The sequence below is a fragment of the Pseudoliparis swirei genome, chromosome 23, assembly GCF_029220125.1.
Source record: "Pseudoliparis swirei isolate HS2019 ecotype Mariana Trench chromosome 23, NWPU_hadal_v1, whole genome shotgun sequence".
NCBI classification, from domain to species: Eukaryota; Metazoa; Chordata; class Actinopteri; order Perciformes; family Liparidae; genus Pseudoliparis; species Pseudoliparis swirei.
This window is the reverse complement of record NC_079410.1, coordinates 21,420,255-21,445,130: the sequence shown is the minus strand read 5'-3', so window position 1 is coordinate 21,445,130 and position 24,876 is coordinate 21,420,255. Positions and strand designations below refer to the sequence as shown.

The 24,876-nt window shown below is 41.5% G+C and overlaps 2 protein-coding genes and 1 long non-coding RNA gene across 4 annotated transcripts; 1 reads left to right on the top strand and 2 right to left on the bottom strand.

Annotated features, from left to right (window-relative positions):
* Nucleotides 1–5,186: 5,186 nt before the first annotated feature.
* praf2 (PRA1 domain family, member 2) lies at nucleotides 5,187–9,167 on the bottom strand. Its single transcript, XM_056406993.1, has 3 exons — nucleotides 8,972–9,167; nucleotides 7,387–7,604; nucleotides 5,187–7,294 (listed from the first exon to the last, which is right to left on the bottom strand). The coding sequence occupies exons 1-3, from the start codon at nucleotides 9,148–9,150 to the stop codon at nucleotides 7,155–7,157; spliced, it is 537 nt and encodes a 178-aa protein (XP_056262968.1). The 5' UTR covers nucleotides 9,151–9,167; the 3' UTR covers nucleotides 5,187–7,154.
* Nucleotides 9,168–11,366: 2,199 nt separating this feature from the next.
* Nucleotides 11,367–24,190, top strand: copz2 (COPI coat complex subunit zeta 2). Of its 2 annotated transcripts, XM_056407201.1 has the most exons (10): nucleotides 11,367–11,483; nucleotides 15,886–15,954; nucleotides 17,063–17,147; nucleotides 17,793–17,884; nucleotides 18,318–18,373; nucleotides 19,824–19,901; nucleotides 20,018–20,069; nucleotides 21,324–21,362; nucleotides 22,164–22,196; nucleotides 23,165–24,190. In XM_056407201.1, the coding sequence occupies exons 1-10, from the start codon at nucleotides 11,466–11,468 to the stop codon at nucleotides 23,210–23,212; spliced, it is 570 nt and encodes a 189-aa protein (XP_056263176.1). In that variant the 5' UTR covers nucleotides 11,367–11,465; the 3' UTR covers nucleotides 23,213–24,190. The 2 variants fall into 2 exon arrangements, with proteins under 2 accessions (XP_056263176.1, XP_056263177.1); XM_056407202.1 differs by lacking the exon at nucleotides 22,164–22,196 and having other exon boundaries at nucleotides 11,375–11,483.
* On the bottom strand, nucleotides 12,622–15,877 carry LOC130188734 (uncharacterized). Its single transcript, XR_008830639.1, has 2 exons — nucleotides 14,988–15,877; nucleotides 12,622–14,412 (listed from the first exon to the last, which is right to left on the bottom strand). It is a non-coding gene; the product is annotated as an uncharacterized LOC130188734 (long non-coding RNA).
* Nucleotides 24,191–24,876: the final 686 nt, after the last annotated feature.

The following is a 24,876-nucleotide window of genomic DNA, read 5'->3' as shown; positions in this document are numbered from 1 at the left end:
ACATAACACACACAGTTTGGCTTTCCAAATCATATTAAAAGAGGAAATACAAAAGTATCAATCGGAAATAATTGCAGAGTAAAATAATAAGAAAAAGGAATGAGGACGATAATAATGATATTATTATCGTTTTGGACTGTCTGTTTATTCAAAATAATACTAATAATTGTTTTGAACAGTGTTTTTAAAATTATTATTATTAATAATACTAATAATTGTTTTGAACAGTGTTTTTTAAATTATTATTATTAATAATACTAATAATTTTCATCTTCCTATCTTTGTATAAAAATTTTTTTTTAAATTATTGCTCAAATAAGTCTCTTAGGTCCCTCCAGTTGATCCAGAATGCTGCAGCTCGTGTTCTCACTAAAACTAAGAAAAGAGATCACATCACTCTCCTGCACTAGCTGCTCTGCACTGGCTCCCTGTAAAATCAAGAATCACTTTTAAAATTCTTCTCCTGACCTACAAAGCCTTGATTGGTGATGCACCGTCATATCTTAAGGAGCTAGTACCATATTGCCCCACTAGAGAGCTTGGAGTACCATATTGCCCCACTAGAGAGCTTATAGTACCATATTGCCCCACTAGAGAGCTTATAGTACCATATTGACTCATTAGAGAGCTTGTAGTACCATATTGCCCCACTAGAGCGCTTGTAGTACCATATTGTACCACTAGAGAGATTGTAGTACCATATTGCCCCACTAGAGAGCTTGTAGTACCATAGTACCCCACTAGAGAGCTTGTAGTACCATATTGCCCCACTAGAGAGCTTGTAGTACCATATTGCCCTACTAGAGAGATTGTAGTACCATATTGCTCCACTAGAGAGCTTGTAGTACCATATTGCTCCACTAGAGTGATTGTAGTACCATATTGCCCCACTAGAGAGATTGTAGTACTATATTGCCCCACTAGAGAGCTGCCTCACTAAATGCAGGGCTACTTGTGGTTCCTAGAGTATTAAAAAGTAGGATGGGAGCTAGAGCCTTCAGGTATCAAGCTCCTCCTCTTTTATGGAACCTCCCCCTCTTTCTTTCCTTTTACAAGCTAGGTACAGCACTAGCCTACCTACCTACTTACTACTGTTAATACTGTAAATATTGCATACACTTTACCACACTATGTACAGTGTGTTTTTTGTACAGTGTTTAAAAAAAAAAATCATATTTCTATTATTATTACGGTTACTATTATTATTATTATAGTGTGTTTGTTTTGTACCTGTTGACTCGGAGAACCCTGCAAAAATAATTCCGATGTGTCTGGACTGCTGGTCTAGGCACAGATGGCAAATAAAAAACCTTGAACCTTGAACCAGCTCCACCTTCAGTCCTGGAGGCAGACACAGTCCCCTCATGGAGACTGAAGACTTTCCTCTTGATGGTCTTATAGTTAGACCTGAATCGGGTTCACCTGGTCCAGACCTAGAGATGCTGCTAGAGGCTGAGAGGCTGCTGGGGGACGTCTAGGATATACTGAGCACCTCTCTCCTCTTCTCTCTCTCCTTATGGATGAATTCTCATCTCTCCATCACACATTACTAACTCTGCTTCCTCTCCAGAGTCCTTGTGACTCCACATCTCATCGGGTCCATTAGACCTGGCTGTGCCTGGAGCTGGTCCTGACCCCTGACCCCTGCTTCCTGCATCCAGACCTGGCCTCCTTCCCAATGGCCCCGCCTCCTTCTCTGTGCCTCCTGCCTCAAGGGCCTGGCCTCATTGATCCGGCCTCTTTCGCGATGCCTCCTGCCTCCATGGCCCTGCTGATGCCCTCCTCCTCTCTACCTCCATGTGGCTGATGGATCATGGAGGTCTGGATCGTGGTCCATGCCTATCACCAACTATTCATACACTCTGTCATATTCATTGAATGTGTTGTAACTCTGTAATGATGAGGAGAAGAAGAAGAAGAACTCACGCTCACTGCAGCGTGAGTGATGCTGCTCGAGGGCTCAGAGAAGCTAATCGTGGACCTTCAGAGAAATATTAAATAAATCCAAGACAACCCTTTTGTGTCTTTTTCAGAAAATAAAATTTGATTTGGATTTTTTTGTCCACTCATTGTTTATAGGAATTACATGTATTTCTGCACCATCCACTATTGAGGTTTATTTTGACATTAATATAATAAACGATACATAAATTCCATTTACTCCAGCACACATCTCAAGTAAAGTATCAAGTAATCTACAAGGTCTAAATCCTCTTGACTTGAGTCAAACACCTTTAATTGTTTAGTTTACGGAAATTGGTTTGCATGGTTTAAAAGAAAAAGCTAAATATGAACGTGTCATTTTCTTTCGAAGTTCAAAATATTGGAAAGTAACATAAATATATAACTGGTTTATCAGCTAACACTGCTACTCGGCTAATACGCTAGTCTTTAGCGCTAGATTTTTTTTTTTTTAACTCCATCCTTTTTTGTATTTAGCAACCATCTCATAAAGTAATGTGGAATAGCAAACACAAATTTAAACAGGGTGTCTACAGGAATAAACCAGTGAAATGTAAGACTTTTTAAGACCACGTCTAAATAAAATTTAAGACCTAATTTACGATGGAAATATACATTAATCTATATTAATTAATTCAAAGTAAACACACTGATGTCTGTTCAAAATTAACAGTATGGTGTAATGCAAAAGGATAACACAAATGTCATTGCTGTTGTAAATTATATTTATTAATAAATTTTCAGAACATTTAAGTCCCATGAACAAATGTCTCTAAAATTAAGTAAATATATTTAAAAAATACATGCAACAAAGTTCCTTTTGAACAAAAAAAATCCATAAAATAACAAATAACATTTCCAGCTGCTTTTAAAATGCAAATTCATTTACATAATAGAATGTATGTGTGTGGGTGAGTGAGTGTGAGTTCTCATGTCTCTATGTGATGGATGTTTGTGCACAGGTTCATGTCTACTCCTGAGCTTTTTTGAATATACTAGGAAAACAATCCTTTTCAAACTGTATTAATATAAAAACTTCCAGTTGACATTTGGTCCATTCTCCTGGAAAAAAGAAAGAAAAGGCAGACATTAGCCAAACAACAGTCACCACATCTCTTATGACACCACCACTTCAGATTAATGTCAGACTGGATAAATAGGAATGAATACTATTTTTACAAATTAAGCAACGTGAGCCATCTCTTGAGCCTAGTGAACACTATGTAGACATATTGACAGGTAAACACCACTCTACTTACTACCATTCTAAAACTATTTTTAATTAGTCTAATTAATGTGTAGTTCGCCTATGCATAGCTGTTATTAACTTGACACATGAGTAAAGCTTAACTATATGAAACACATACACATATACAAGAGGATAGTTAATACATATATTTATGTTAGACTTACTTTGAGGTGCTGAAGTAGGTCCTGGGCGGTGTCATGGCCCATGAGCTCCACAGGATCCTGACTGGACGTGGTCATTTCACCAAGAGCACATGAAGTCCAGCTGTCTGCTCGCGGTGGTCTGGTCCAGAGTCTCGTGGAACAGAATGAAGAACGCGCCGCAGCGTTGGTCTTCGGTGATGAGCTCTTTGTTGCAAGGCGCTGGATTTCCTCCGGTGACCTCCAGCGTTGTAGCGTTGACGTGCTATGGGCGGCGGAGCAGGAGCTAGCGGCGGAGCAGGAGCTAGCGCGAGCAGGAGCTAGCGGCGAGCAGGAGCTCGCAGAGCAGCAGCTAGCGCGGAGCAGCAGCTCGGCGAGCAGCAGCTAGCCCGCGCGCTGCTGGCGGCTCGCTAGTCTCTGTGCTTCTTGCTCTGCACGTGAGATTCCACCGCTGGAAAGTCTCGCGACACATAACGCAGCTTCAGAAGCATTTCACCGACCGTGACCAGAAACACTCGTTCTTTTCAAGCCGTTGTTGAACTTGCATCCTGCCATGTTTTCTAAAGTAGCCGATGCTTCACGTTGTAGGGGATAGGACCGAATACGCGGTGCTCACCCGTGTGCGCGCATCACGGCAGAGCTTCGATGCCGGCGCGCACATCGCTCTGTCGCGCGAGCCGAGAATTGTTTGCGGGGGGGGGGATTTCACCCTGTTATAGGGGAAACACTGGAGTTGATAAGCGTGTCTTCTTGTCTGATCAATACGCAACTGTGAGGTGCGCGAATGGACCGAGCGGACAGCTGCTGATCACTCAACAGCCCGACCTGCATAAATAGACGGTGCGCGCGCAGCGCGCCAACATATTTTTTGGGAGCACCGAAGACCCATTTTGACCCAGGAAAACCCCTGGACATGACTCCCAAAAAATTTAAGACCAATCCAATCTGAATTTAAGACAATTTAAGACTTTTTAAGGCTTTTTAAGGACCCGCGGACACCCTGTTTAAAGATATTCAATTAATTTAATATACTTTATACGTACGTCAACAGAGAAAAATGTATGACAATTTAGCTTTAGCAAACGCTAGCTGTGTCAATCTCCCCTACAGCTTTCCCTTTGATGGCGTCCTTGTTTTAGCATTCTGTAAGAGACAGTTATGGCACATTCTACGTGCTGTTTTCATGTATATTACTTATTTTATATATATACACTACCGTTCAAAAGTTTGGGGTCATCCAGACAATTTCGTGTCTTCCATGAAAACTCACTTTTATTTATCAAATGAATTGAAAATTGAATAGAAAATATAATCAAGACATTGACAAGGTTAGAAATAATAATTAATATTTGAAGTATTAATTTTGTTCTTCAAACTTCAAGCTCAAAGGAAGGCCAGTTGTATAGCTTATATCACCAGCATAACTGTTTTCAGCTGTGCTAACATAATTGCACAAGGGTTTTCTAATCATCCATTAGTCTTCTAAGGCGATTAGCAAACACAATGTACCATTAGAACACTGGAGTGATCGTTGATGGAAATGGGCCTCTATACACCTCTGGAGATATTTCATTAGAAACCAGACGTTTCACCTAGAATAGTCATTTACTACATTAACAATGTATAGTGTATATTTTTGATTAATGTTATCTTTATTGAAAAAATAGTGCTTTTCTTTGAAAAAATAAAGACATTTCTAAGTGACCCCAAACTTTTGAACGGTAGTGTATATATATATATATTTTTATTTATTTATTAGGAGATTTGAGTGAGTGTAAGTTCTTGCGTTTGGCCAGCTAGCTGCTAGATACAGAGGTAGTCCAGATACACTACTGTACGGCATACTTGTTTTATTTAGAAAGAAAAGAAGGTTGAAATGCATGTAATCATCAGCTTTTGGCAAAACAGTCAAAAACATGGTATTGGAGGTTGAAAATTCAAACATTTATCTGAATGGAAGGCAAGACGGAACATTTAGAATCATTAGCTGCATGAATCGAGTTACGGACCTCCTTACGTTTACATTCTACTCATTTACAAATCCTTCAAGTAGACCAGAGAGCATTAGTTTCTGCTCAGAGTCAAATACAACTACAGGACAAATATAAACACTTCAATGGCACATATGAGGAAAACCAAAACACATTTTTTGGATTCATTCGATTAATAATGAAATAGTCACACGTGAAAGCAAAAGCCGGCATCCTCTGCATCTCAATAAATGCTTTGCCCGTAATACGGTAGAAAGAAAAAGAAACACTTGGATTAAACAGAAAATAATCTGTATGTGAAACAAATAATAATACTGAAGGAATACAGGAATGCAGAGAAAAGTTATCGCCTACCGGTGGATAGAACATGTCATACGTTGGGTTCAACACAATGCAGCGTCCCCACAACAGCTTTCCATCTCGGCTACACAATCATGAGCCATAAACCTTCATAAATAATACTTTTTTAAATGTGCATTAGCTTAAAAACAACACTAGGGGGTTAAACGAATAAATAAAATACAGCTGTCCTACATGTCTACAAAGCAAGGAACCAAGCATTGGGATGCTTATTGGTGGTCATTGTGGACTCCTCAGTCACTCTTCATGATGAATAAATATTCATCAATAAATAACAAGATTAAAAGACTTCCGCAATGCTGTGAGGTTGCATTTCAGCCCGGTCGCAGAGAAATGACCTTTCCATTCAACGAAGCTGCATTGTCAATAAATGTTGGGCTGTCTGGCGGGTCGAACACGGGGCTGTCACACAGGAGGCCGGCGTTCATGTCTCAAGTGAAAACCAGAACTAAAGGTCTTCTACTGAGCCTTCATTAAGAATGCAGCTTCAGAAGTCTCGTTGACATACAGATATGCCGAAATATTAATATGAAGCACATTTTTGTTGGTCAGGAACATCAACGTTCAACGTATTCGTGGTTTGCAGAAGACCTACAACAACATTTTATTCTAGCTAATGTCGGAACATTAACATGCGCGCAATGACAATGCTAACATACTGAAACTCATTGTTCAGCATGTTCACCGTATTTTGCATGTTAGTATTCATAAACCACGGACTGATGAGCATGTAAACTTTTTTCTTTTTGTTTAAATATTTAATTGGACTATTGGATTATTTTAAATGCTTTTGGGTGATTGTTGTGACATAATCCCGAAACATTTGCAATGAGGAGGGCATGAAAAAGCGGGAAGCAGGAAGTACACGAGGAAGAGGAAATCAGGCCGCTGTGTATTCGGGCCACAGTGGGAAGAGGTGGGGGAGGGGCGGGATTTAATAACAATAAAATATAGTCAATTTTTATTTTTTTAAAAGGTGCTGTTAAATTATGAAAAAAAAGTCCAAAATTATGGGAGAAAGAAATATTACGAAATAATATTATATATCGCAAGTCATACTGCTCACAGGTGTAGAGAGAAAGTTGAATTATTTAAAGATTTTATACATTAAAAAAAGGAACAACAGAATCAGATGTCGAGGAAAATACTTCTGAAATAATATAATAATATTCATGTAACAATATTTCAAAAGCATTGGCGCTGATCACATTAAGGCGAGTTTTTAAGGCAGAAATCATAAAAGATTAAAGACAACAATTTAAGAGACTAAAATGCAATGTGTTCAGTACACAGAGGTGCACATCGGCAGTGATGACTTCATCCTTTTGTTTCCAACCTCTTCATCAGTCGGCTCCCCAGGTTGTTCCGGTTAGTTCATGTGTTCCTTCCTACCTCCTTCGCAGTAAGGATCTCTTCCTCTGCTCTTCCAGACATCTCTTCTTCACCCCCCCCCTAGGATCCGGCCTCCTGCTCCTGTCCCAGGGCCTCCAGCAGGAGTCCCATGGGGGTCCTCTTCAGGCCGATGCTCTCCAGCTTGTTCTCCAGCTTGTTCTTCAGGCTGCGCAGCCTCACCGACGCGTGGACCAGAACCACTGAGAAGACAAAGAAGAGAAGAACATGAACTCTGAAGTGGCGTTTCGGCCGGGACACGTTCGGCGTCGCATGCGATGCGTTCGGGTCTCACTCAGGACGGGGAAGGCGATCCCGAACAGGAACACGGCCACGCCGCCCAGCACCGACACAAAGAGGTAGCTGGCCGAGAGGATGGCGAGGACGGAGACCGTGGGGTGGTTTCTGCGGAAGCGGCGAACGGGAGCTCGGTTCTCGGCGACCCAGACGAAGCCCAGGAACAGCAGGGTGACCACCGTCGCCCCCACCAGCAGCTGGAGGGGCCGGAAATACCTGAGGGACAATGGAAAAGACACGTTGAGCGAGCGTCACGTGACGAACGCAAACAACGCGAAGAAACTCCGCTCTCCTTAAATCGAGGAATCAAACTAAATCACAGGGATCTAAACCGGAACCAACACTGGGGAATGAGAAAAAACAGGGTTTATAGACACAGGTGGAAACAATCAGGGACAGGAAGTGAAGGGAAACATGAGAGACGGGGACTTCAATATATAACAGGACACGAGACACAAAAAGTCCAGATCCTGACACCAACACGCGGAAGCTTTGGAGATACCGGGTGACATTGTGGCGTTTGTTGTCGTCAACAAATGCCACATGAAAAGTTAAAAAAGAATCCCACGTGAACTCGTCCTGAAGCTAGTAAAATCACCGAGTCACACGGTGGAATTAAAGTACATTTTATTCCAGATTATAGACATAAACTCATGTTTACAATGTTTACTGAGGGAGTAAACCAAGAGAGAAGAAGAGTCATTAAATAGACTTCTATACAACCAGAAGTCGTCCACTAGTGGTCAGAAGAGAGAATGCAGCGTTAACACATGAAGCATATACTTCTATATAACCAGAGGAGTCGCCCCCTGGTGTTCAGGAGAGAGAATGCAGCTTTAACACATGAAGCATATACTTCTATACAACCAGAGGAGTCGCTCCCTGGTGTTCAGGAGAGAGAATGCAGCTTTAACACATGAAGCATATACTTCTATACAACCAGGAGTCGCCCCCTGGTGGTCAGGAGAGAGAATGCAGTGTTAACACATGAAGCATATACTTCTATACAACCAGAGGAGTCGCCCCCTGGTGGTCAGTAGAGAGAATGAAGCAAATATTGAAGTGTTGTCTGCACTACATGTGTTTGATAACCCCGGTTACTAGTTACTTTGCAGGTTTGGATACATAATTCAACACATATCCGATGGCACGTCATTATTGATAACAATAAATCATGACTGAGCCTGACCATGCAGTAGACACACAGTACAGCTGGCAGGGAAGAACACGTGAAGGCATCACTACTTAGAACAACAATGTCCTTCTGGAAAAAGGGACATTCTGCATAATTTTATTCTAACTTTACTTTAGGTTCTTTCAGTATATTTACACGTTAATACTGGTATTACGGTACTTTTACTGTCGTTAAATCTACTGTTTAACACTGATATGCTATAAGAACAAAGGCTAGCCGCCGCCAGCCTGTTCTCTTCTCCGGTAAACGGTGCGTTCACGTGTCATGTCGGAAGAGGACGTCCCACTGTTTACTAGACGACCCGGTCCGGTCTGTTCCTTACGAGAGATACGGAGAGGGTACGGGGGGGCGGGCGGGTTGGGTGACCACGTCAGGGAATGGAACTCACCCCACCAGCAGCAGGAGGCCCAGCGCCGACACCAGGTAGTTGCTCTGGTAGTACAGCAGGTTGTTCACGATGCGGTTGTTCCAGCGGTCCAGGTCGCGCACGTCGGGCGCGGCGAACCGGGCCGAGCCCAGGAGGAAATCGTCCAGGCTGCGGAGGGGTGGCGGCTGCACGCCTGCCATCTTTCCTAGGCGGTGGGGAACTCGGTTACCCAGAATGCGCCGCGGGGAAAAGGGGGCGTGAGCGAACGAGGGAGGGAGTGGGGGACTCGTATTTAATTATTTAATTATCTTATTATAACTCCTCGTCTCATCAGTCTGACACGTACATACAAGCCTAAAATAAGTGAATTCAACTTAGATAAATACATAGATTAATTAATTAATAAATGAAGAGGAAAATACCTAATAATAAGAATAACAAAATACAACCAAGAATAATGAATAAATACAAAAATGAAACAAAATAAAAATGAATGACACATGTAATTAAAGATACAATTAAATACCAAGAAATTCAGGGAAATTATATTTTAATTGTCTGAATAATTCGTCAAACTTAATTATAAACGATACATAAATAAACAAATGAAACAAAATAACAGTGAATAACACATATAATTAAAGATACAATCATATTTTTCAATAAATAATTATAATAAATACCACCATGTATTTCAGGAAATTCAGGGAAATTATATTTCAATTGTCTGAATAATTCGTCAAACTTAATTTTAAACAATACATTAGGGATTGAGAACTCCTCAGAGTGAAACCCAGGCAGCATCAAGGCAAATATTGTTTTCATCCTATTGTCTTCCTAAAGGATGGGGAGCAAATCCAACTACTGTCAAGGAGAAATTCTCAGCAACGCACGTCATCCTCTGTAGTCTCAAGTTAGGTGACTGTGTTGAACTGACCAGAACTTAACATTTGTAATATATTTTATCTCTTCATCAAAAAGTAATGTAGTTGCTTTGTTAGTTGACGATTCTAATTTCACATATTTCACATATCTTTACTGAGGATACTGAACTCTTGAACTTCGGTTTCTAACATCTTTAATTGAACTGACTTTAAATTCAGCCCTGATCTCCTGGTTTTGAATCCCAGGGAGCGAGGCGTGAGATAAAGCTTTGGAGAGTGGTGGACACCTCAGAGATCACAGGGGTTTTCTTTCTGATCCCGGCACACCTTGGTCAGAAAGCCCGCCAATCCCACTGATCCAGGTACTGATTGACCCCAAACGTCCCTCCTGGTTATAGCTCAAAAAGCCCTCCTGTTGTGACCTGGAGGTAACTTGAGGTTGTTCCTCAGCACCCCCTCTTTCCAATGAATGTAAGTATTTTTATTGCTAAACAATAACAACAACACAGTTATTAGAGGAGACTAAAACATGCTATTATTACCATGTTGTATTGGGAATTGTATTTTATTTTTTAATTAAACTATAAGGGTTTTTTGTTCTTCAATATTCTCCTCGGTATCAACAAATCCCACGACAAGACCAACACCAACAGTCTGTGAGTGGGCCTCCACCTCTGACCTCACTACAGCCTGTGTTCCTCAGACCAGAAAACTAACTCCTCTCAAATATATTGATTTAAAAAAAACCACACAACCTTGTTGCATTATCGCATTTGTTCTTGACTATGTTTTGAGGCGGATTAATATACAACAATGAGCATTGATTGTGTTGTTACTGTGTTTTAATTTGTGTATATTGATTCCTTCTGGTCACATGACATCTATTACATCTGTCCATCCTGGAGAGGGATCCTCCTCTGTTCTCTCCTGAAGGTTTCTTCCCTTTTTCCCCCCTGAAGGGTTGTTTGGGAGTTTTTCCTGATCCGATGTGAGGTCAAAGGTCAGGGATGTCGTATGTGTACAGATTGTAAAGCACTCTGAGGCAAATTTCTAATTTGTGAAAATGGGCTATACAAAATGAACTGAATTGGATTGAATTTGTGTGTAGGTGGGATTGAATACAAAATAAACAGTGCCCAGGTCGAGGTCACTCAATGTGTTTTTGGTTTGCTGATACATTTTTGTAATCGGAAAATAAAGGTGATAATAATGATAACAATGCTAATATTGTTAATAATATTAATAATAACGTTAACTGTTTGTCTACAAATACAGATGTTGAGTCTCAACCGCTTTAATCTGAACACCACGGCGAGCTGTGGACGTCACGGCGGCTTCCGGAAAAGGGAGCAGCGCAAAGACTCTTATTGTGAAAAGCCAGAGAGCGAAGGAAGGAAAACCCGGAAGTAGCAATCGGCTTCTCGGGGGCGCGCGTTGCGTTGAGGCTCCGCCGTGTGGACTCGTGCTCCTGTGGCTGTTATCCGGTTGGCTGCTGCGGGTGGCGGGAGCGCGCGCGGGCGGCTCCTCGGCAGGAAGAAGGAAAAAAAAGAAAAAGCCGACGGTAAGCGACGCTCCTGGTGTGACAGCGCAGCGCTGTCCACGTCAACACAGCGAGCGGCTCGGCGGCGGCGATGGACGACGCGACTCTGGTGAGCCGTTGCGCCCTCGCGCCTTCTAGCTTCGTGGTGTCGGTTCAGGTCCCCTCGGACAAACGTGTGCGTGTTATTCATTAGGTTTTTTTTCGGTGTTTGCGCTCTCTTTTATTTGCGCACGGGACCATTTGTTGCACTATATGGCAGTTTCGGAGGTGCGAGATACTGGAGAGGGGGGGGGGAGGAGGAGTGATCGAGACAGGTCGTTCATAAATCAGGGAGCCGGGGTTTGAGTCATTTTTTAAATGCATCGTGTCACGCGATGACGGACGCGCGCGCGCGCACATGCCCGATATGTACTCGCGGCAGCGGGACTAAAAGACATTAGTTTTATTATTTCTTCTTCTTCTTCTCAACAACCAGTCGGCTCCGGGGGGGGGGGGGGGGGGAGGGTAACTTAACTCTGTTTGAGCCCGCCAGCTGTCACACACTTCTCGGAGTGTGTGCGTGTGTGTGTGCGTGCGTGGTGTGTTTAAATGTCCGCTCCAGAATGGTTGACGTGTAACTCAGAGTAGGTGCCACGTCCACTGTTCTCCCCCCCCCCCCCCCCTTGCCTTGCGCACTATTTACTCTCCCTCGCTCTCTCTCTCTCTCTGCCCCCGCGTGTCAACCTCCCATCAGTGCTGTAAAGTAAATTGAAAAGTATTTTCTAAAGTACCTCCATTGTACTTGTGTATTTACCTTGTACTCTACATCCATGATAATACTCCTAGTTCACAGTGACAACTATACCGATATGTAACTTATCATCCTCTCACAGATATGATCCGTGGTGAAACTCTACTTCAAAACACCCAGTAATGTTACAAACACACAGTGTTTATGGTTTCCAATGCTGCGTTCAGGTTAAAGTTGGAGATCGGGATTTCCTCATTTGTGTTCCTAACTCCAAGTGTTCCAGGAGTCCGAGCCTAACTGATGTGTACAGAGTCTTTGCATATATACTCATTTAAATTTAAATGCAGAACAGGTTTCACGACGGTATGTATTGTTTGAATTAAATGCAGGAAAACGTACTATACGTTTCTTTTTTTTAGTTGATAGTTTACCGTTTCACAGCCTGCGTTCCGAGTTCCGAGTTGTCTGTAAACGCAGCATTAGTGATGCGTTGGTGCAGACAAATATTAGTAAACAATTGAAAGAAATCCTGAACACATGTTATTTGCCCAGATCACAGGTTAGTATTGTCCATTTAAAAATATGTGCCAATACTAACGAAAAACAATGTCGTAATACGTTAAAAAACATAAAAATAAATATAAAATAAAAGGAAAGTGACCCATAAAAAGCTTGGAGGATGAATGAATAAGAGACATAAAATATGACATGCAGTTTTTTTGAGGCAAGCACAATGATGTAAAATGAAAATCATTAAGATCCTCGACCATGTTCATTTGAATGATCTTTATATCCTCATGAATCACTTGCATCATGTGCACCGACAGCACATCGTCAAATTGAATTCATTTTGGAGTTTATCCATATTTTTTATTTTTTTTTACATCCGTTAGCAACAACAATGCTGCATTCATGGGCTGGTGAGAAAAATAGCAATCGGTGTTATCCAAGTACATCTGGTACAAAGCGTTGTATTCATTTGCAGTTATTCTGAGAAAATACACAAACTGTTGGGTCATCGAATTAATCACCTACAGTATTGTATTTTCCATATATATATATATATATGTATATATATATATGAATGATAGTTTAAAAACTTTCTTAAGTTGCTTCCTTGCAAAGAGTTGGACAAGAAGGTTGACACCACTTATGTCTGCCCGGTATATTTATATCTAGCTCGTAGTTGCTTAGCTTAGCACAAAGACTGTTAATGTTAGCCTAGCGCTGTCCGAAGGTAAGTGAATCTCCCGGATGCATGTCTAAAGCTCATCTGATGTTGTTTGCTTAATCTGTCCTGGTTTCGAGTTTTAACAAATCTAATTGGCTGCTGGCTCAAGCTACACATTTAATATTTAAGCAGAAGCGTAATCTCTACAAACGGACGTCTATATATGAAATGCACAATCTGCGTGCAGCGGGACTAGCTTCAGGTATCTGAAGCGTTCTGGTCTTCATTTGTAGTCTGAGTAATTTTGACCAATCGCGTTGGACTTAACATTTTCTTCTTCTCTACAAAACGGACGACCGCATACGAATGCAGTGAAACTCGATTATTTCACTTATGTCAGACCCTACAATGAGGGAAGACTAGAGAGGCCATCTTCTCATAAAACTCATCGAAAATAAGTGGGAATAAGTGTATTCTCTCTCTCTCCATTCACTTTGGAAGAATAAGGCGTCTTCCAGTTTTGTGTCGTTTGGCAACCAGATGGAAGAACGAAATGTCCGTCTGAAAGTCTTTTCATTGCATCGTGTAATAACACGCTTCCTCTGAAACGTGAAACAGGTTGCGGCCACTGTCTACGAAACTGGATCACGGTGTCGGCTGAATCTGTAGAAGATGTCCGGCTCGTACGTCGCGTCCAAAAGCAAATCCGATTTTGCAGTCGACACAACTGCCAAGTCCAAATTTGCCAGAAGTTTGATGTTTATCGTTGTCTCCAGACGTCTAGATTGGTCGTCTGGTTTTGTCTGAATCCGTGACCCACTTTACAAATGGCCCAGCCCAGAGAAAATCATTTTGTCTGACCCAAACGGACACTTTCCTTCGACGTGCTCGGCATGTAGCTCGCCATGTTGAGCGAGAGTCTTGCAGTTTGTCAAATAAGCTTCCCGGAGTCTTCTCGGAGGACTCGTCCCTCCTGCAATAGAAAGTCCCACAGGCTATTCCCAACTATGTGACTTTTACAATATGCCGTTAGTGGGGAGGCGTGTCATCCCATGTGAAGAGACGCTCCCCCGAGGACAGGGCAGGACGTGGGATCAGCAGCCGGTTGCACCGGTGGTTTGGAAGTTTAAACGTTGCCTAGGTATAAAGTACAGACGTGTAAATTATAAATGTTAACCCGTTAGTACTTACTGCTGAAGTGCGACTGACAAAACTAGCGTGCTGTTATACGGACTATATGCTCGACCTCACATTTGATCAAAAGAATACTGAATACAATTCGTGGTTACTCGGGGTTCTAGGAGGTAAAATGAATAAATATGTTAGCACATAAGTGAGAATAATTTACATTTTAATAATCCATTCAAGAGCAACGTGTCCTCTATTCAAACAAGGACTCCCTTTTGAAAAAAGTCTGTTTGGTGCGACAATTTAAGAGTTGAAACTATGAAATGCAAAACATGTTTTCAGCACGACATCAAGTTGCAAAACTAAAGTTTGGTTTAGGCATCAGACCCTAATCGAACACATTACCAACGCCTTACTTGCGTTTTTAAAGTCCTAATCTAACTAGATTCTGTAGGCCTCAGTGTAATAATGTCTTTGTCAAAGCTCAGAAGACATTGGACCAAAGTCTGAAATACAGAGTTACTTTATAAATGAAGATCATAAAATGTCTTTTTCTCTATTGCCAAACGCAATTGTACACCCACCTCGACCCAGTGCTGCCATCATCTGACCGGTGTGCTGCCTGAAACGAAAGGTGGTTGATACAAATGCAGCTTTGTCCTCTTCGGCGTCTTCATCCTCCCCTGCAAACCACGGTAATGCGAGCTCGGAAGATTGTACGGCGGATGTTGTGCGAGTTCCTGGTCTAAGTTCTGTGATACACTCTGACTGTGAATCTATGCTAGTCAGTGCATAACAGAACTTTGTCTCGGGGCTGTAAACACTACGGACGGACGAGTGAGCGATCCGGATACTGGACAACGTCTTTTAGCATTTCCACGGCTGGTAAATAAAACCAAGCGACCGGTGACCAAACAAAAGCACAAAGGTCTGCAGGTTGTCGGACTGGGCGGCTCCTGTGTGTACAGGGTGTTTCTGGAAAAAGGCTTAACCCTAAGGCAGGGGTCGGGAACCTATGGCTCTTCCGGTGACGGCATATGGCTCTTTTGAGTTTGAGTTAAAAAAAAAAAATTCTCCGCCCGCCCCCCTGTAATTTTCTCTATCGCGCCAGATTACAGCAGAAGTAATTTAAGGTCCCTTTCTTAAAGACGTCTTTGTTCCTTTATTAAACTAAACGTCTGTTATTTATCATCTCTACAGCAGCATGTCATTCTGTCTCATGCAGCACAAGAAGTCTCATTAACAGCAAGACATATTTAATTTATTATACGTTAAAAATACTATATGGCTCTCAATGAAATATATTTAGAAAAATGTGGCTTTTATGGCTCTCCCAGTCAAAAAGGTTCCTGACCCCTGCCCTAAGGCGACACACTGGTCCGATGCGTTCTCCGTTTGCTAAGGCGAGACCTCTCCCGGCCTTCCTGAGGTGACTCGGCAACGCTGACATATTGAAGATGTTCTCTCTGTGTGTTGCTGCAGGAACCCTCCCTGTACACGGTGAAAGCTCTTTTCATTCTTGACAATGATGGCAACAGACTTCTATCAAAGGTAAGTGGAAAGCTCACCTTAACCCTGATCACGCACTGCGGACCATCCCAACAAGCACTTCAAGTATCTCATCCACTGTGGAAACCCCCCCTGCTGTGGCTTGTTTATTCCAAAACGTCCACAGAAAGACTCTTTAAAGCCCCATTAGAGTTTCGAATGGTAGAACCCGGATGAAATGGGGAGTTATAACTTATCTTAAAGGAATGGCTCCGTTTCAATTTGCTTAGTACTGAAGTTCCTTTCTGTGGTTCAACCAGGCAGCAACCTCCGGTTCTGCACAGTGAACTAATGTCGAAGCATCTTTAAACTCTCATTCTCTCTACTGACCACTAGGGGGCGACTCATCTGGTTATATAGAAGTCTATGCTTCATGTGTTAAAGCTGCATTCTCTCTACTGACCACCAGGGGGTGACTCCTCTGGTTATATAGAAGTCTATGCTTCATGTGTTAAAGCTGCATTCTCGTTCCTGACCACCAGGGGGCGACTCCTCTGGTTGTATAGAAGTCTATGCTTCATGTGTTAAAGCTGCATTCTCTCTACTGACCACCAGGGGGTGACTCCTCTGGTTGTATAGAAGTATATGCTTCATTTGTTAAAGCTGCATTCTCTTTACTGACCACCAGGGGGTGACTCCTCTGGTTGTATAGAAGTCTATATAGTGACTCTACTTCTTTCGATGTATTCCCTCAGTAAACATTGTAAACATGAGTTTATGTCTCAGTCTCTAGTTTCAAGTCTTCTTCTATACAGCATGATGTCATCATTTAGTACTTTATGGTAATTTACAGTCACACAGACCATAAAGCAGAGGACGCTTTAGGGGCGGGGCTACAGGGTGATTGACGGGTCTCTATCAGTCATATACGGTGTCTCTACTAATTCCAAATATGGTAACTTTCCTTCATCTTCTTGTATCCTGTGTGTTCGACATCACAAGAGTTAATAATGGAAATGTACGCTGTTGGATGTTTGAAGAATTTTTTTTATGACTATGTTTAATAAATTAGAATTTTAGTCATTATGGTGATTATCATAGTCCATACTAACCCTGTCCAGTATCCACGCACAATGAAACCCATTCCTGTGTGTGTGTGTGTGTGTTTCAGTACTACGACCGCGAGCTCTACCCCTCCATAAAGGAACAGAAGAACTTTGAGAGGAACGTCTTCAACAAGACGCACAAGGCCGACAGTACGTTTCCTCTGATTCCAGAACGGAGACTTTTTAATTCCCCGTTCACTTTTTAAAATGTGTGTGTGTTCGTGTGTGTGTGTTTACTTTTTTTCTTTCTGCACTCATTCCTTCCAAGTTTCACACAGCTGATACCTGAGTCTCTGCCCCAGGCCTCCTCCTCCTCCTTTTGTTCACAGACTCCTCCCTCATTCCTCCTTTTCTCTTCTCCTCTCCCCTCTTTCTTCTCTTCTCCCGAGTCATGCTATATCCCTACTCCTTCCCTCCCGCCTCATCCTCCCTTTGTCCTGCTCCCCCCTTTCCTTAAAGCATCCCTTCTCTCCCTCCATCTCAGCTTCTACTTGCGTTTCCTTTCCTTCTTTTCCCCCCATCCTTTCCTTCCTCCCTCTCTCAACTGCTGTAGACTCCTTCCTTCTCCTCCCTCCTTGCCCTTCTCAGATTCCTGCCTTTGCCTTCTCTGCCCCCTCTCTTTGTTGTCTCCTCTCATCCTTCCTTTTTCCCCTTTCTCCTTCCCTCCTTGTGACTATCATCCTGTCGCTTATCGCTTTTTTCTTTTTTTGGAATAGAATTAAGTCTTTGTGTGAATTAAAAGGAGAGGTGTTCCTGTCCTCCTTTCTCATCCCTCTCTCCATCCTCTCTCCGTAGACGAGATAGCGTTCGTGGAGGGGATGACCGTGGTCTACAAGAGCAGCATCGATCTCTTCTTCTATGTGGTGGGAAGCGCTCAGGAGAACGAGGTAGGGACCTTTTTAACTTGCTTTTCAAAATAAAGGCTCAGTCACTTAATCTGGAGGAAAGCTCTGGCATGGGAAAGGGTGTGCGTCCATTTGCCTGATCTAATATCTATTATAATCTATTAATTATCATCCAGTGCTGCCGTCTTTCCTTTAGAAGACAGTTGGCAACACTGGGCTAGTTAAAAAAAAAAAAAGTTGTGTATTCTATAGTCTAGTTTCTCAAGATACTATAGCTTTCAATATATGAAGATATATTTTAATTGATTAATTAACTTGCCACAAATACGTCAGTATTCTACAAACCAAAAACTAATTTGATGCTGACTGTACAGATCAAATGTGTCCTTTTTGAGCTTGTTCTTCAATTTGTGACCACAACCCCCCCCCCCCCCCTCATTAATGAATCCATCTCTCTCCCCCCCTCCCTCTCTAGCTGATGCTGGTGTCGGTGCTGAGCTGCCTGTTTGAGTCCCTCAGTCAGATCCTCAGGTATGTACTGTTAAATAAATAAAAGAGTTGCATGATTTGAAAGAGAATTATTGTCATAAAGGGCTTTTTACATCTAACAACAACAACAAAATAACATTGACAAGAAATGCAATCACGTCGCTGTGATGGCGGACGCCTTCAGCGTGTGAGCATTCTCCTCGTGTAGCCTCATCATCATCGCGAATCGTGATTTATTTTGAAAAATGTAAATCGAAGCTGACTGACGATCCAATGACACCCCATCCCTTATTTTTAGATATTTATTACACACGTGTGTGTGTGACCAGGATCCCTCATTGTCAACTGCAGTTGCTATGGCAACCGATGCTGTGTGTGTGTGACGGGGACGTTTGAGAGCTCATATTATGAAACGGTATGAAAGATAATAGGCTTAGCAAAATGTAAATGTCCAGATCGGAGTGTTGACGCCGCTGAATGGTCAATGCTCTCGATTATTGATCAGGAGACACGATGCATGGGCCTGTGATATATTTAAAGGAACAGTACACAATTTGGGACGAGTGACATTTAGAAGATTGACGTTCCTCTCTGCATTAGGCGTCAGAAGGCGATTAGCCTAGCTTAGCATAAAGACTGGTAGCATCTCCTCGTTTCATTTGTACATAAACAGAAATGTTTGTTCCCCGAGGGAAAGATCTGTAAAACCCAGGAAGTGGACGGAGTCATCAAATGTCACCCATTGGTTTTTGAAGCCTTGAGTTTGGGGATTTTTGCCGTCGCCATCTTGTTTTTGTCCCCATTCAAGTTTACCATCTTTGGAATGCATAGTAGAGACGGCGTGTACGCCTCTAAGCGTCAGACACCTCTCAATCCCCTCGTAGCCCCGCCCTAAAGCGTGCCCTGCTTTATGGTGGACCCTCATTTACTAAATGAACACCATGCTGTACTGAAGAAGACGTTGTTGTCCCGTGGTCTTCGGAGGCGCGTCTAGGACGTCGAGTCGGGTCCTAACCCCTTCCTCCGGCGTCGATCTGACGAGAGAGAGAACCACCCTCACTCCCCTAAAAATGTCAAACCGTTCCTTTTTTAACGACCTAATTACCTTCGTATTGATAATGCGGAAGGTTATGTTTTAATCGCCGTGTATTTATTTATTTATTTGTATGCGTATTACTCTAATAACTCAAAAAGTATTAAACCGAATCGCATGAAGTTTGGTGGGATGATTGGCTATTATCCGGGGACCATTTGATTAGATTTTGGGACTGATCGGGCCAAAGGCCAAGGTCATGAAAAGGTCATAGCGCGGTCAATTTGTATCCAATTAGCATGCAACTAATGCCAAAATGTTCAGAATTCAATGCCCAATCTTGTGATATGCGAAGGTTTGCGCTCTACCGAGTGCTCGTTCTAGTTACATTTGACTTTGTTATATTTTTGGGCAGATCCAGAGTATCCGACGGGATTGTTTTTGTTTTTTTCTCCACAGGAAGAATGTGGAGCGGCGGTGTTTACTGGACAACATGGAAGGCGTGTTCCTGATTGTGGATGAAATCATCGATGGAGGGTAAGAGACCAATCATGTGCACAATTCCGACTAGTTTACATATTAACAATACTTTTTTCCTTTAAAAAAAAAATAACTGGACCATGTAATAACACTTTCTTTCATCCTGTTGCAAGGGTGATTCTGGAGAGTGACCCCCAGCAGGTTCTACAGAAGGTCAACTACAGGGTAAGATGACCTGTCCGTCACTCCTCACCAACCAATTGCAACAATTTGTTTTCTGGGTTTGAATCGTTGGAAAGTCAAATGGAAAATTTGTTTTGAACCAGTGTCTCGCTCTCTCTCACACAAGATACAACCATAATATTTGAATATATAACTCTGACTTGTACAGTTGGCTGGTAAACGTTACAGCCCATTACTTTCACTTCCCTTATTAGTTTGCCAATGTTGTCTAGATATGCTAATGTTGTTAACAAGCTAACGTTAATTTAAATGATTATGCTGAACTTTTTTTGTTTCTTTCTCGTTTTGCTAACGTTAGTTTGCTACCAACCGTATCACAGCTAGCTAACGTTACTCATAAAGTTAGTACGAGCTATTTGCTGCTCAAAGTTACTTATTCTAATCTTGTTAACAAGCTAACATTAATTTAAATGGTTATGGTGATTTATTTTGTTTTCTAGCTGTTTTGCTAACGTTAGTTTGCTACCAACCTTACCGCAGCTAGCTAACATTACTCATAAAGTTAGAACGAGTTATTTGCTGCACAGTTACGTATTCTAATGTTGTTAACAAGCTAACGTTAATTTAAATGATTATGCTGATTATTTATTTTTTATTTTTCGCTGTTTTGCTAACGTTAGTTTGCTACCAACCTTACCACAGCGAGCTAACGTTACTCATAAAGTTAGTATGAGCTATTTGCTGCACAGAGTTGCGTAGTCTAATGTTGTTAACAAGCTAACGTTAATTTAAATGATTATGCTGATTTTTTTCTTTTTTCTTTCTCGCTGTTTTGCTAACGTTAGTTTGCTACCAACCTTACCACAGCTAGCTAACGTTACTCATAAAGTTAGTACGAGCTATTTGCTGCTCAAAGTTACGTATGCTAGCACAGCTAGCTAGCAGTAGCATACTCACAGAGTTAGTACTATTTGTCGCTTAAAGTTGCGTTATAGCCGAAAGGTATTTGACGTATTCCGGTAGCATTGTTTACCTTGTTGTTATCGGTGCAGTTGGTGTGGGTGGGACAAAACACAAGATGAACGGTACGCTCAGAAGGCTATTTTATAGATTAACAATAAGTGCAACAAAACACGGGTGATCTTCCACTCTGCTGCTCGACGCCATAGAGCCACGTCCATCAACCCGTATACGAGTTGTGATTGGCTAAGCTTTGAATGTCACTTACCTACGGTTTGTGTGTGTGTGTGTGTCTTTTGTATCGTATGAATACACTGATGTCGTCTTGTTTTACAGGTGGATGACAGCTCATTGTCTGAACAAAGCGTGGCCCAGGTAACACACACGCACATGCATTTCACAAACACACACACACACACACACACACAAGCTCATGCAGACACACACATTCAGAGACACACGTAGTGTAGACGGATACTTTAGGCTTTTGCTTTTGTTTCCCGGCCGTTAATTGTCCGATGCCGGAGGTGGGAATGTGTCGCGTTGGCATTTAAGCAAATATTTGCTAAAGATAACATTTTAATATGTACTTTCTGTACATTTATGCTACAGCATAAAGTAAGCTAGCTGGAAATAGAGGGTCGCTTTGAGCCGTTTCTTCAGATTCTCTCTAAGAGATGGATTAGAAGATTGATCCCACCTTTTAATGTTTGTAGGTTAAATATGAAGCTACAGCCAGCCGTTAGCATAGCTTAGCGCTAACACTGGGAACAGGTGGGACAAGCTGCTCAGTAATATAACAAACTTCACACGACTTTGAGCCATTTGTTTAACGGCGCCCACGGCAGGAAGCTGAGGGTTCTCTGACTGACGGCAGTTTGACGTCCTTTTCGGAAAATTCCCCGCATGGTCACGCTTTTAGCTCACCGCGCGCCGGGCGCAGCAGCAGCAGCTAGCTTAGCTCCTGCTCCAAAGCAGCGGACAGCACTAACAGGCTCTACTGGGAATGAATGAATGGGTTGATGGGTGTTTACATGGGTCAACAATAACTTCTTGAAAATTCTGGACGAATGTGGAACTGCATCTCCGATCAGAGAACCCTCGCGCCACGTTTAATTCTACCGCATGCTCTAAGCGTTTCTCTCTCTCTCTCTCTTTGGCTTTTAACCCTGACAGCAAATAACAGAGAAACTGGCGCTGACCACTAACGTAAGTCTCTACTAACCGCACAGCCGCTCCACACGGTGCACACTACACATTGTGTATGTCGTCCATACCGGAGCGCTCCACCGCCTGGTTACAAATGCCGTTCTGTCACATCTCTGGGCACATGACACACACATTCTCATATATAAGCTTTAATAAAATGAATGCTTGCTCCTCTGGTGTTGCAAATACAAACTGTATTCAAAACGCGGCTCTTCTTTTGGGATCTGGAATAAAAAATACTTCACGCAAGTGTCATTTTTTTTTTTCATTTGCAAGAAATATGTTGAATATGTAAAAAAAAAAAAGTTAAATGTAATTACAAAGTACACAAAAATTTAATAAAAGGCTACATGCAGAAAGAAAGGATACTTCTATATTATATACAGTGTACAACACTGTGTCTGTTAGGAGATGCAAGCGGCAGTAGAACTAATGTGACTGCATTTCCCAGGATCCAACACTATGATATCTGAGCTCCATGTGCCCCCTGCTGTTCAAAGGAGGAACTGCAACCTCAGTGCTCACTTTGAAAAAAATAAAACATACAAGCAACAGAGGGCTCTTTCTATAATGCGATAGTATTGTAGTTCCCTTAAATAATAAAATTGTTATAATTTTTCATTTAAAAATATTGTAATGGTTTGTGTAACCAGTATTGTTCTAGTCACTGTTGTATACTTTCAACATGGAGGCATTGAACGCCACACGGTGGGCCCAGTTCTCTGAACGTGTGCTTAGTCTGCCCTCTAGTGGGTGAACTGTGGCACTGCAGCACCAAACAAGTTCCTAAAAGATATAAACGAACATCTCAATCACATTTGTGTTATTCACAATTTGTACTAAGTTTCATATTTCATGAGTTTTAAGTTTTATGGGGTATTCTTTTTCCACATATACTTTATTTTCCGTGTCATCGTGCTGCCGTGTATCTTATTTCTCCGTGCTTCTTCTTCTTCTGCTCCCGACAGGTTCTGCAGTCGGCCAAGGAGCAGATCAAATGGTCCATACTGAAATGACCCGGATATCGTCAAGGAACATCTTTAGTCCCAAAGCTTATTTAATTTATATTTTTTAAAAGGAGAAGGCTTCAGGGAAGGGTCGTTACACGTCTGACCTTTATGGAGCAGTGATAGGATTGTTATTATTATTGTGTGATGGCATTTTGTTACATTGTGTGTGCGACATGTAATGGACTCATTTAGGCTCAAATATTCATACGCGTGTGACGATTATCAGGCCAAATGACATCGGGGGAACCGAAGGGGGATGTGGAGAACTTGGGTTTCAAGTTAATCAGCACCAGGATCATGAATCTATCACCTTTTATTTTGGCGGGGCAGGATCTTCCTCTCCCGTTTACTCAAAACTGAATTTCATGGATGTATTTCAGCTTCTTTTTTTTGGACATTTAAATTACATCAAATGTCACATGTGCTACTCATTTTGTAATAAACTTTAATGACAATCTGGAAACCAAGAATAGGCACAAAAAAAATATTATCTGCAAATGCAAGTTAAAAATCTGAATATCCCTTACAATAAAATTAAAATAAAAACCATGTCCTGAGACAGGACTGGTGATAAGTACACACAGACACACAACGATGTATGCACTGAATTTCTCAATTTAATAAATGTAACGACATAAAGCTAATTTAAAAAGAATGTAATGACACTAAATAAATGTTAGCTCCTTGTATGAAGGGAATATGTTACTGTAAAAAAAGGCGTGCTTCTCATGAAGTTAAATGAATAGTTGTACATATAATTGATCTTAAAGGGACCGTAAAGATTAGAAAGGAAGAAAAAAAAATGATTATACAGAATAATGTCTATTTTCTTAGACTTAAAGATGTTCATAGATATTATTTCATAAGAAGAAGAAAACGCCAAAGACATTTTGTTACATTTGGATGTTGGAACATGTTGTCGTAGTTTTGTCTGTCCACTATTTGTGAGATTGATAATACCTTTAATAAAGAATAAAACAATAATGTATTCTTTATGAATTTTCTTGTTGGTTTTGTTCATATGTTTTAATTTATTAATCAAATAATGTCAAAAGTACAATTTTATTTCCCCCATGTGCGCCCATGAGCCAATCAGGAGTCAGATCTACGACCCTAATGAATACTCATGAACCCTGTCAACGCAGCTCAATGTCGTGGGCGTGGTCAGGGATGTTATTGGTCGACTCAACAACATCAGGAAAGCACGTGCCTGTACTCCCTCAGCCAATGGTTCGTTCTGGTTTTCCTCCAGAGGAATGTGATTGCTTGGCTGCAAATATAGGATCTATTTGTTCATTTATATATGTTTTAAATGTTCAGAAATTATCATTAAATACCCCACTACTGATACATACATTAATGTGACTGAATCAGTAATTAAATAAAAGTGAGGCTCAAAATAATTACTAATGATCACTTTACATTTTATTTTATTCTGATGATAAAAGAAACGGTAATTCACATTAAAATAAAGAAAATTAATAATTCCAATAAACCCATCATCACGTGAGCAGATCAACATAATAGATGATATCCTGCAGTAAGTTGATGCATGAGGCCTGTGTGATGACGTTGATTTGTTATTACATGTTTATTCCATGTTCAGTACACATGTGTGGTAGAAACGAACTGCATTGTCAAGAGGAGGCCAAGAAACTGGAAGAAAAAGT

Bases quoted from the DNA above. Each gene is read 5' to 3' on its own strand.
- praf2 (XM_056406993.1), bottom strand. From the start codon at position 9,150: ATGGCAGGCGTGCAGCCGCCACCCCTCCGCAGCCTGGACGATTTCCTC. The intron at 7,605-8,971 runs GTGAGTTCCATT...ATTGTCCCTCAG, and splicing joins GGCCTCCTGCTGCTGGTGGG to GTATTTCCGGCCCCTCCAGC. The intron at 7,295-7,386 runs GTGAGACCCGAA...TTGTCTTCTCAG, and splicing joins GATCGCCTTCCCCGTCCTGA to TGGTTCTGGTCCACGCGTCG.
- copz2 (XM_056407201.1), top strand. The intron at 17,148-17,792 runs GTACGTTTCCTC...CTCTCTCCGTAG, and splicing joins CAAGACGCACAAGGCCGACA to ACGAGATAGCGTTCGTGGAG. The intron at 21,363-22,163 runs GTAACACACACG...TAACCCTGACAG, and splicing joins CTGAACAAAGCGTGGCCCAG to CAAATAACAGAGAAACTGGC.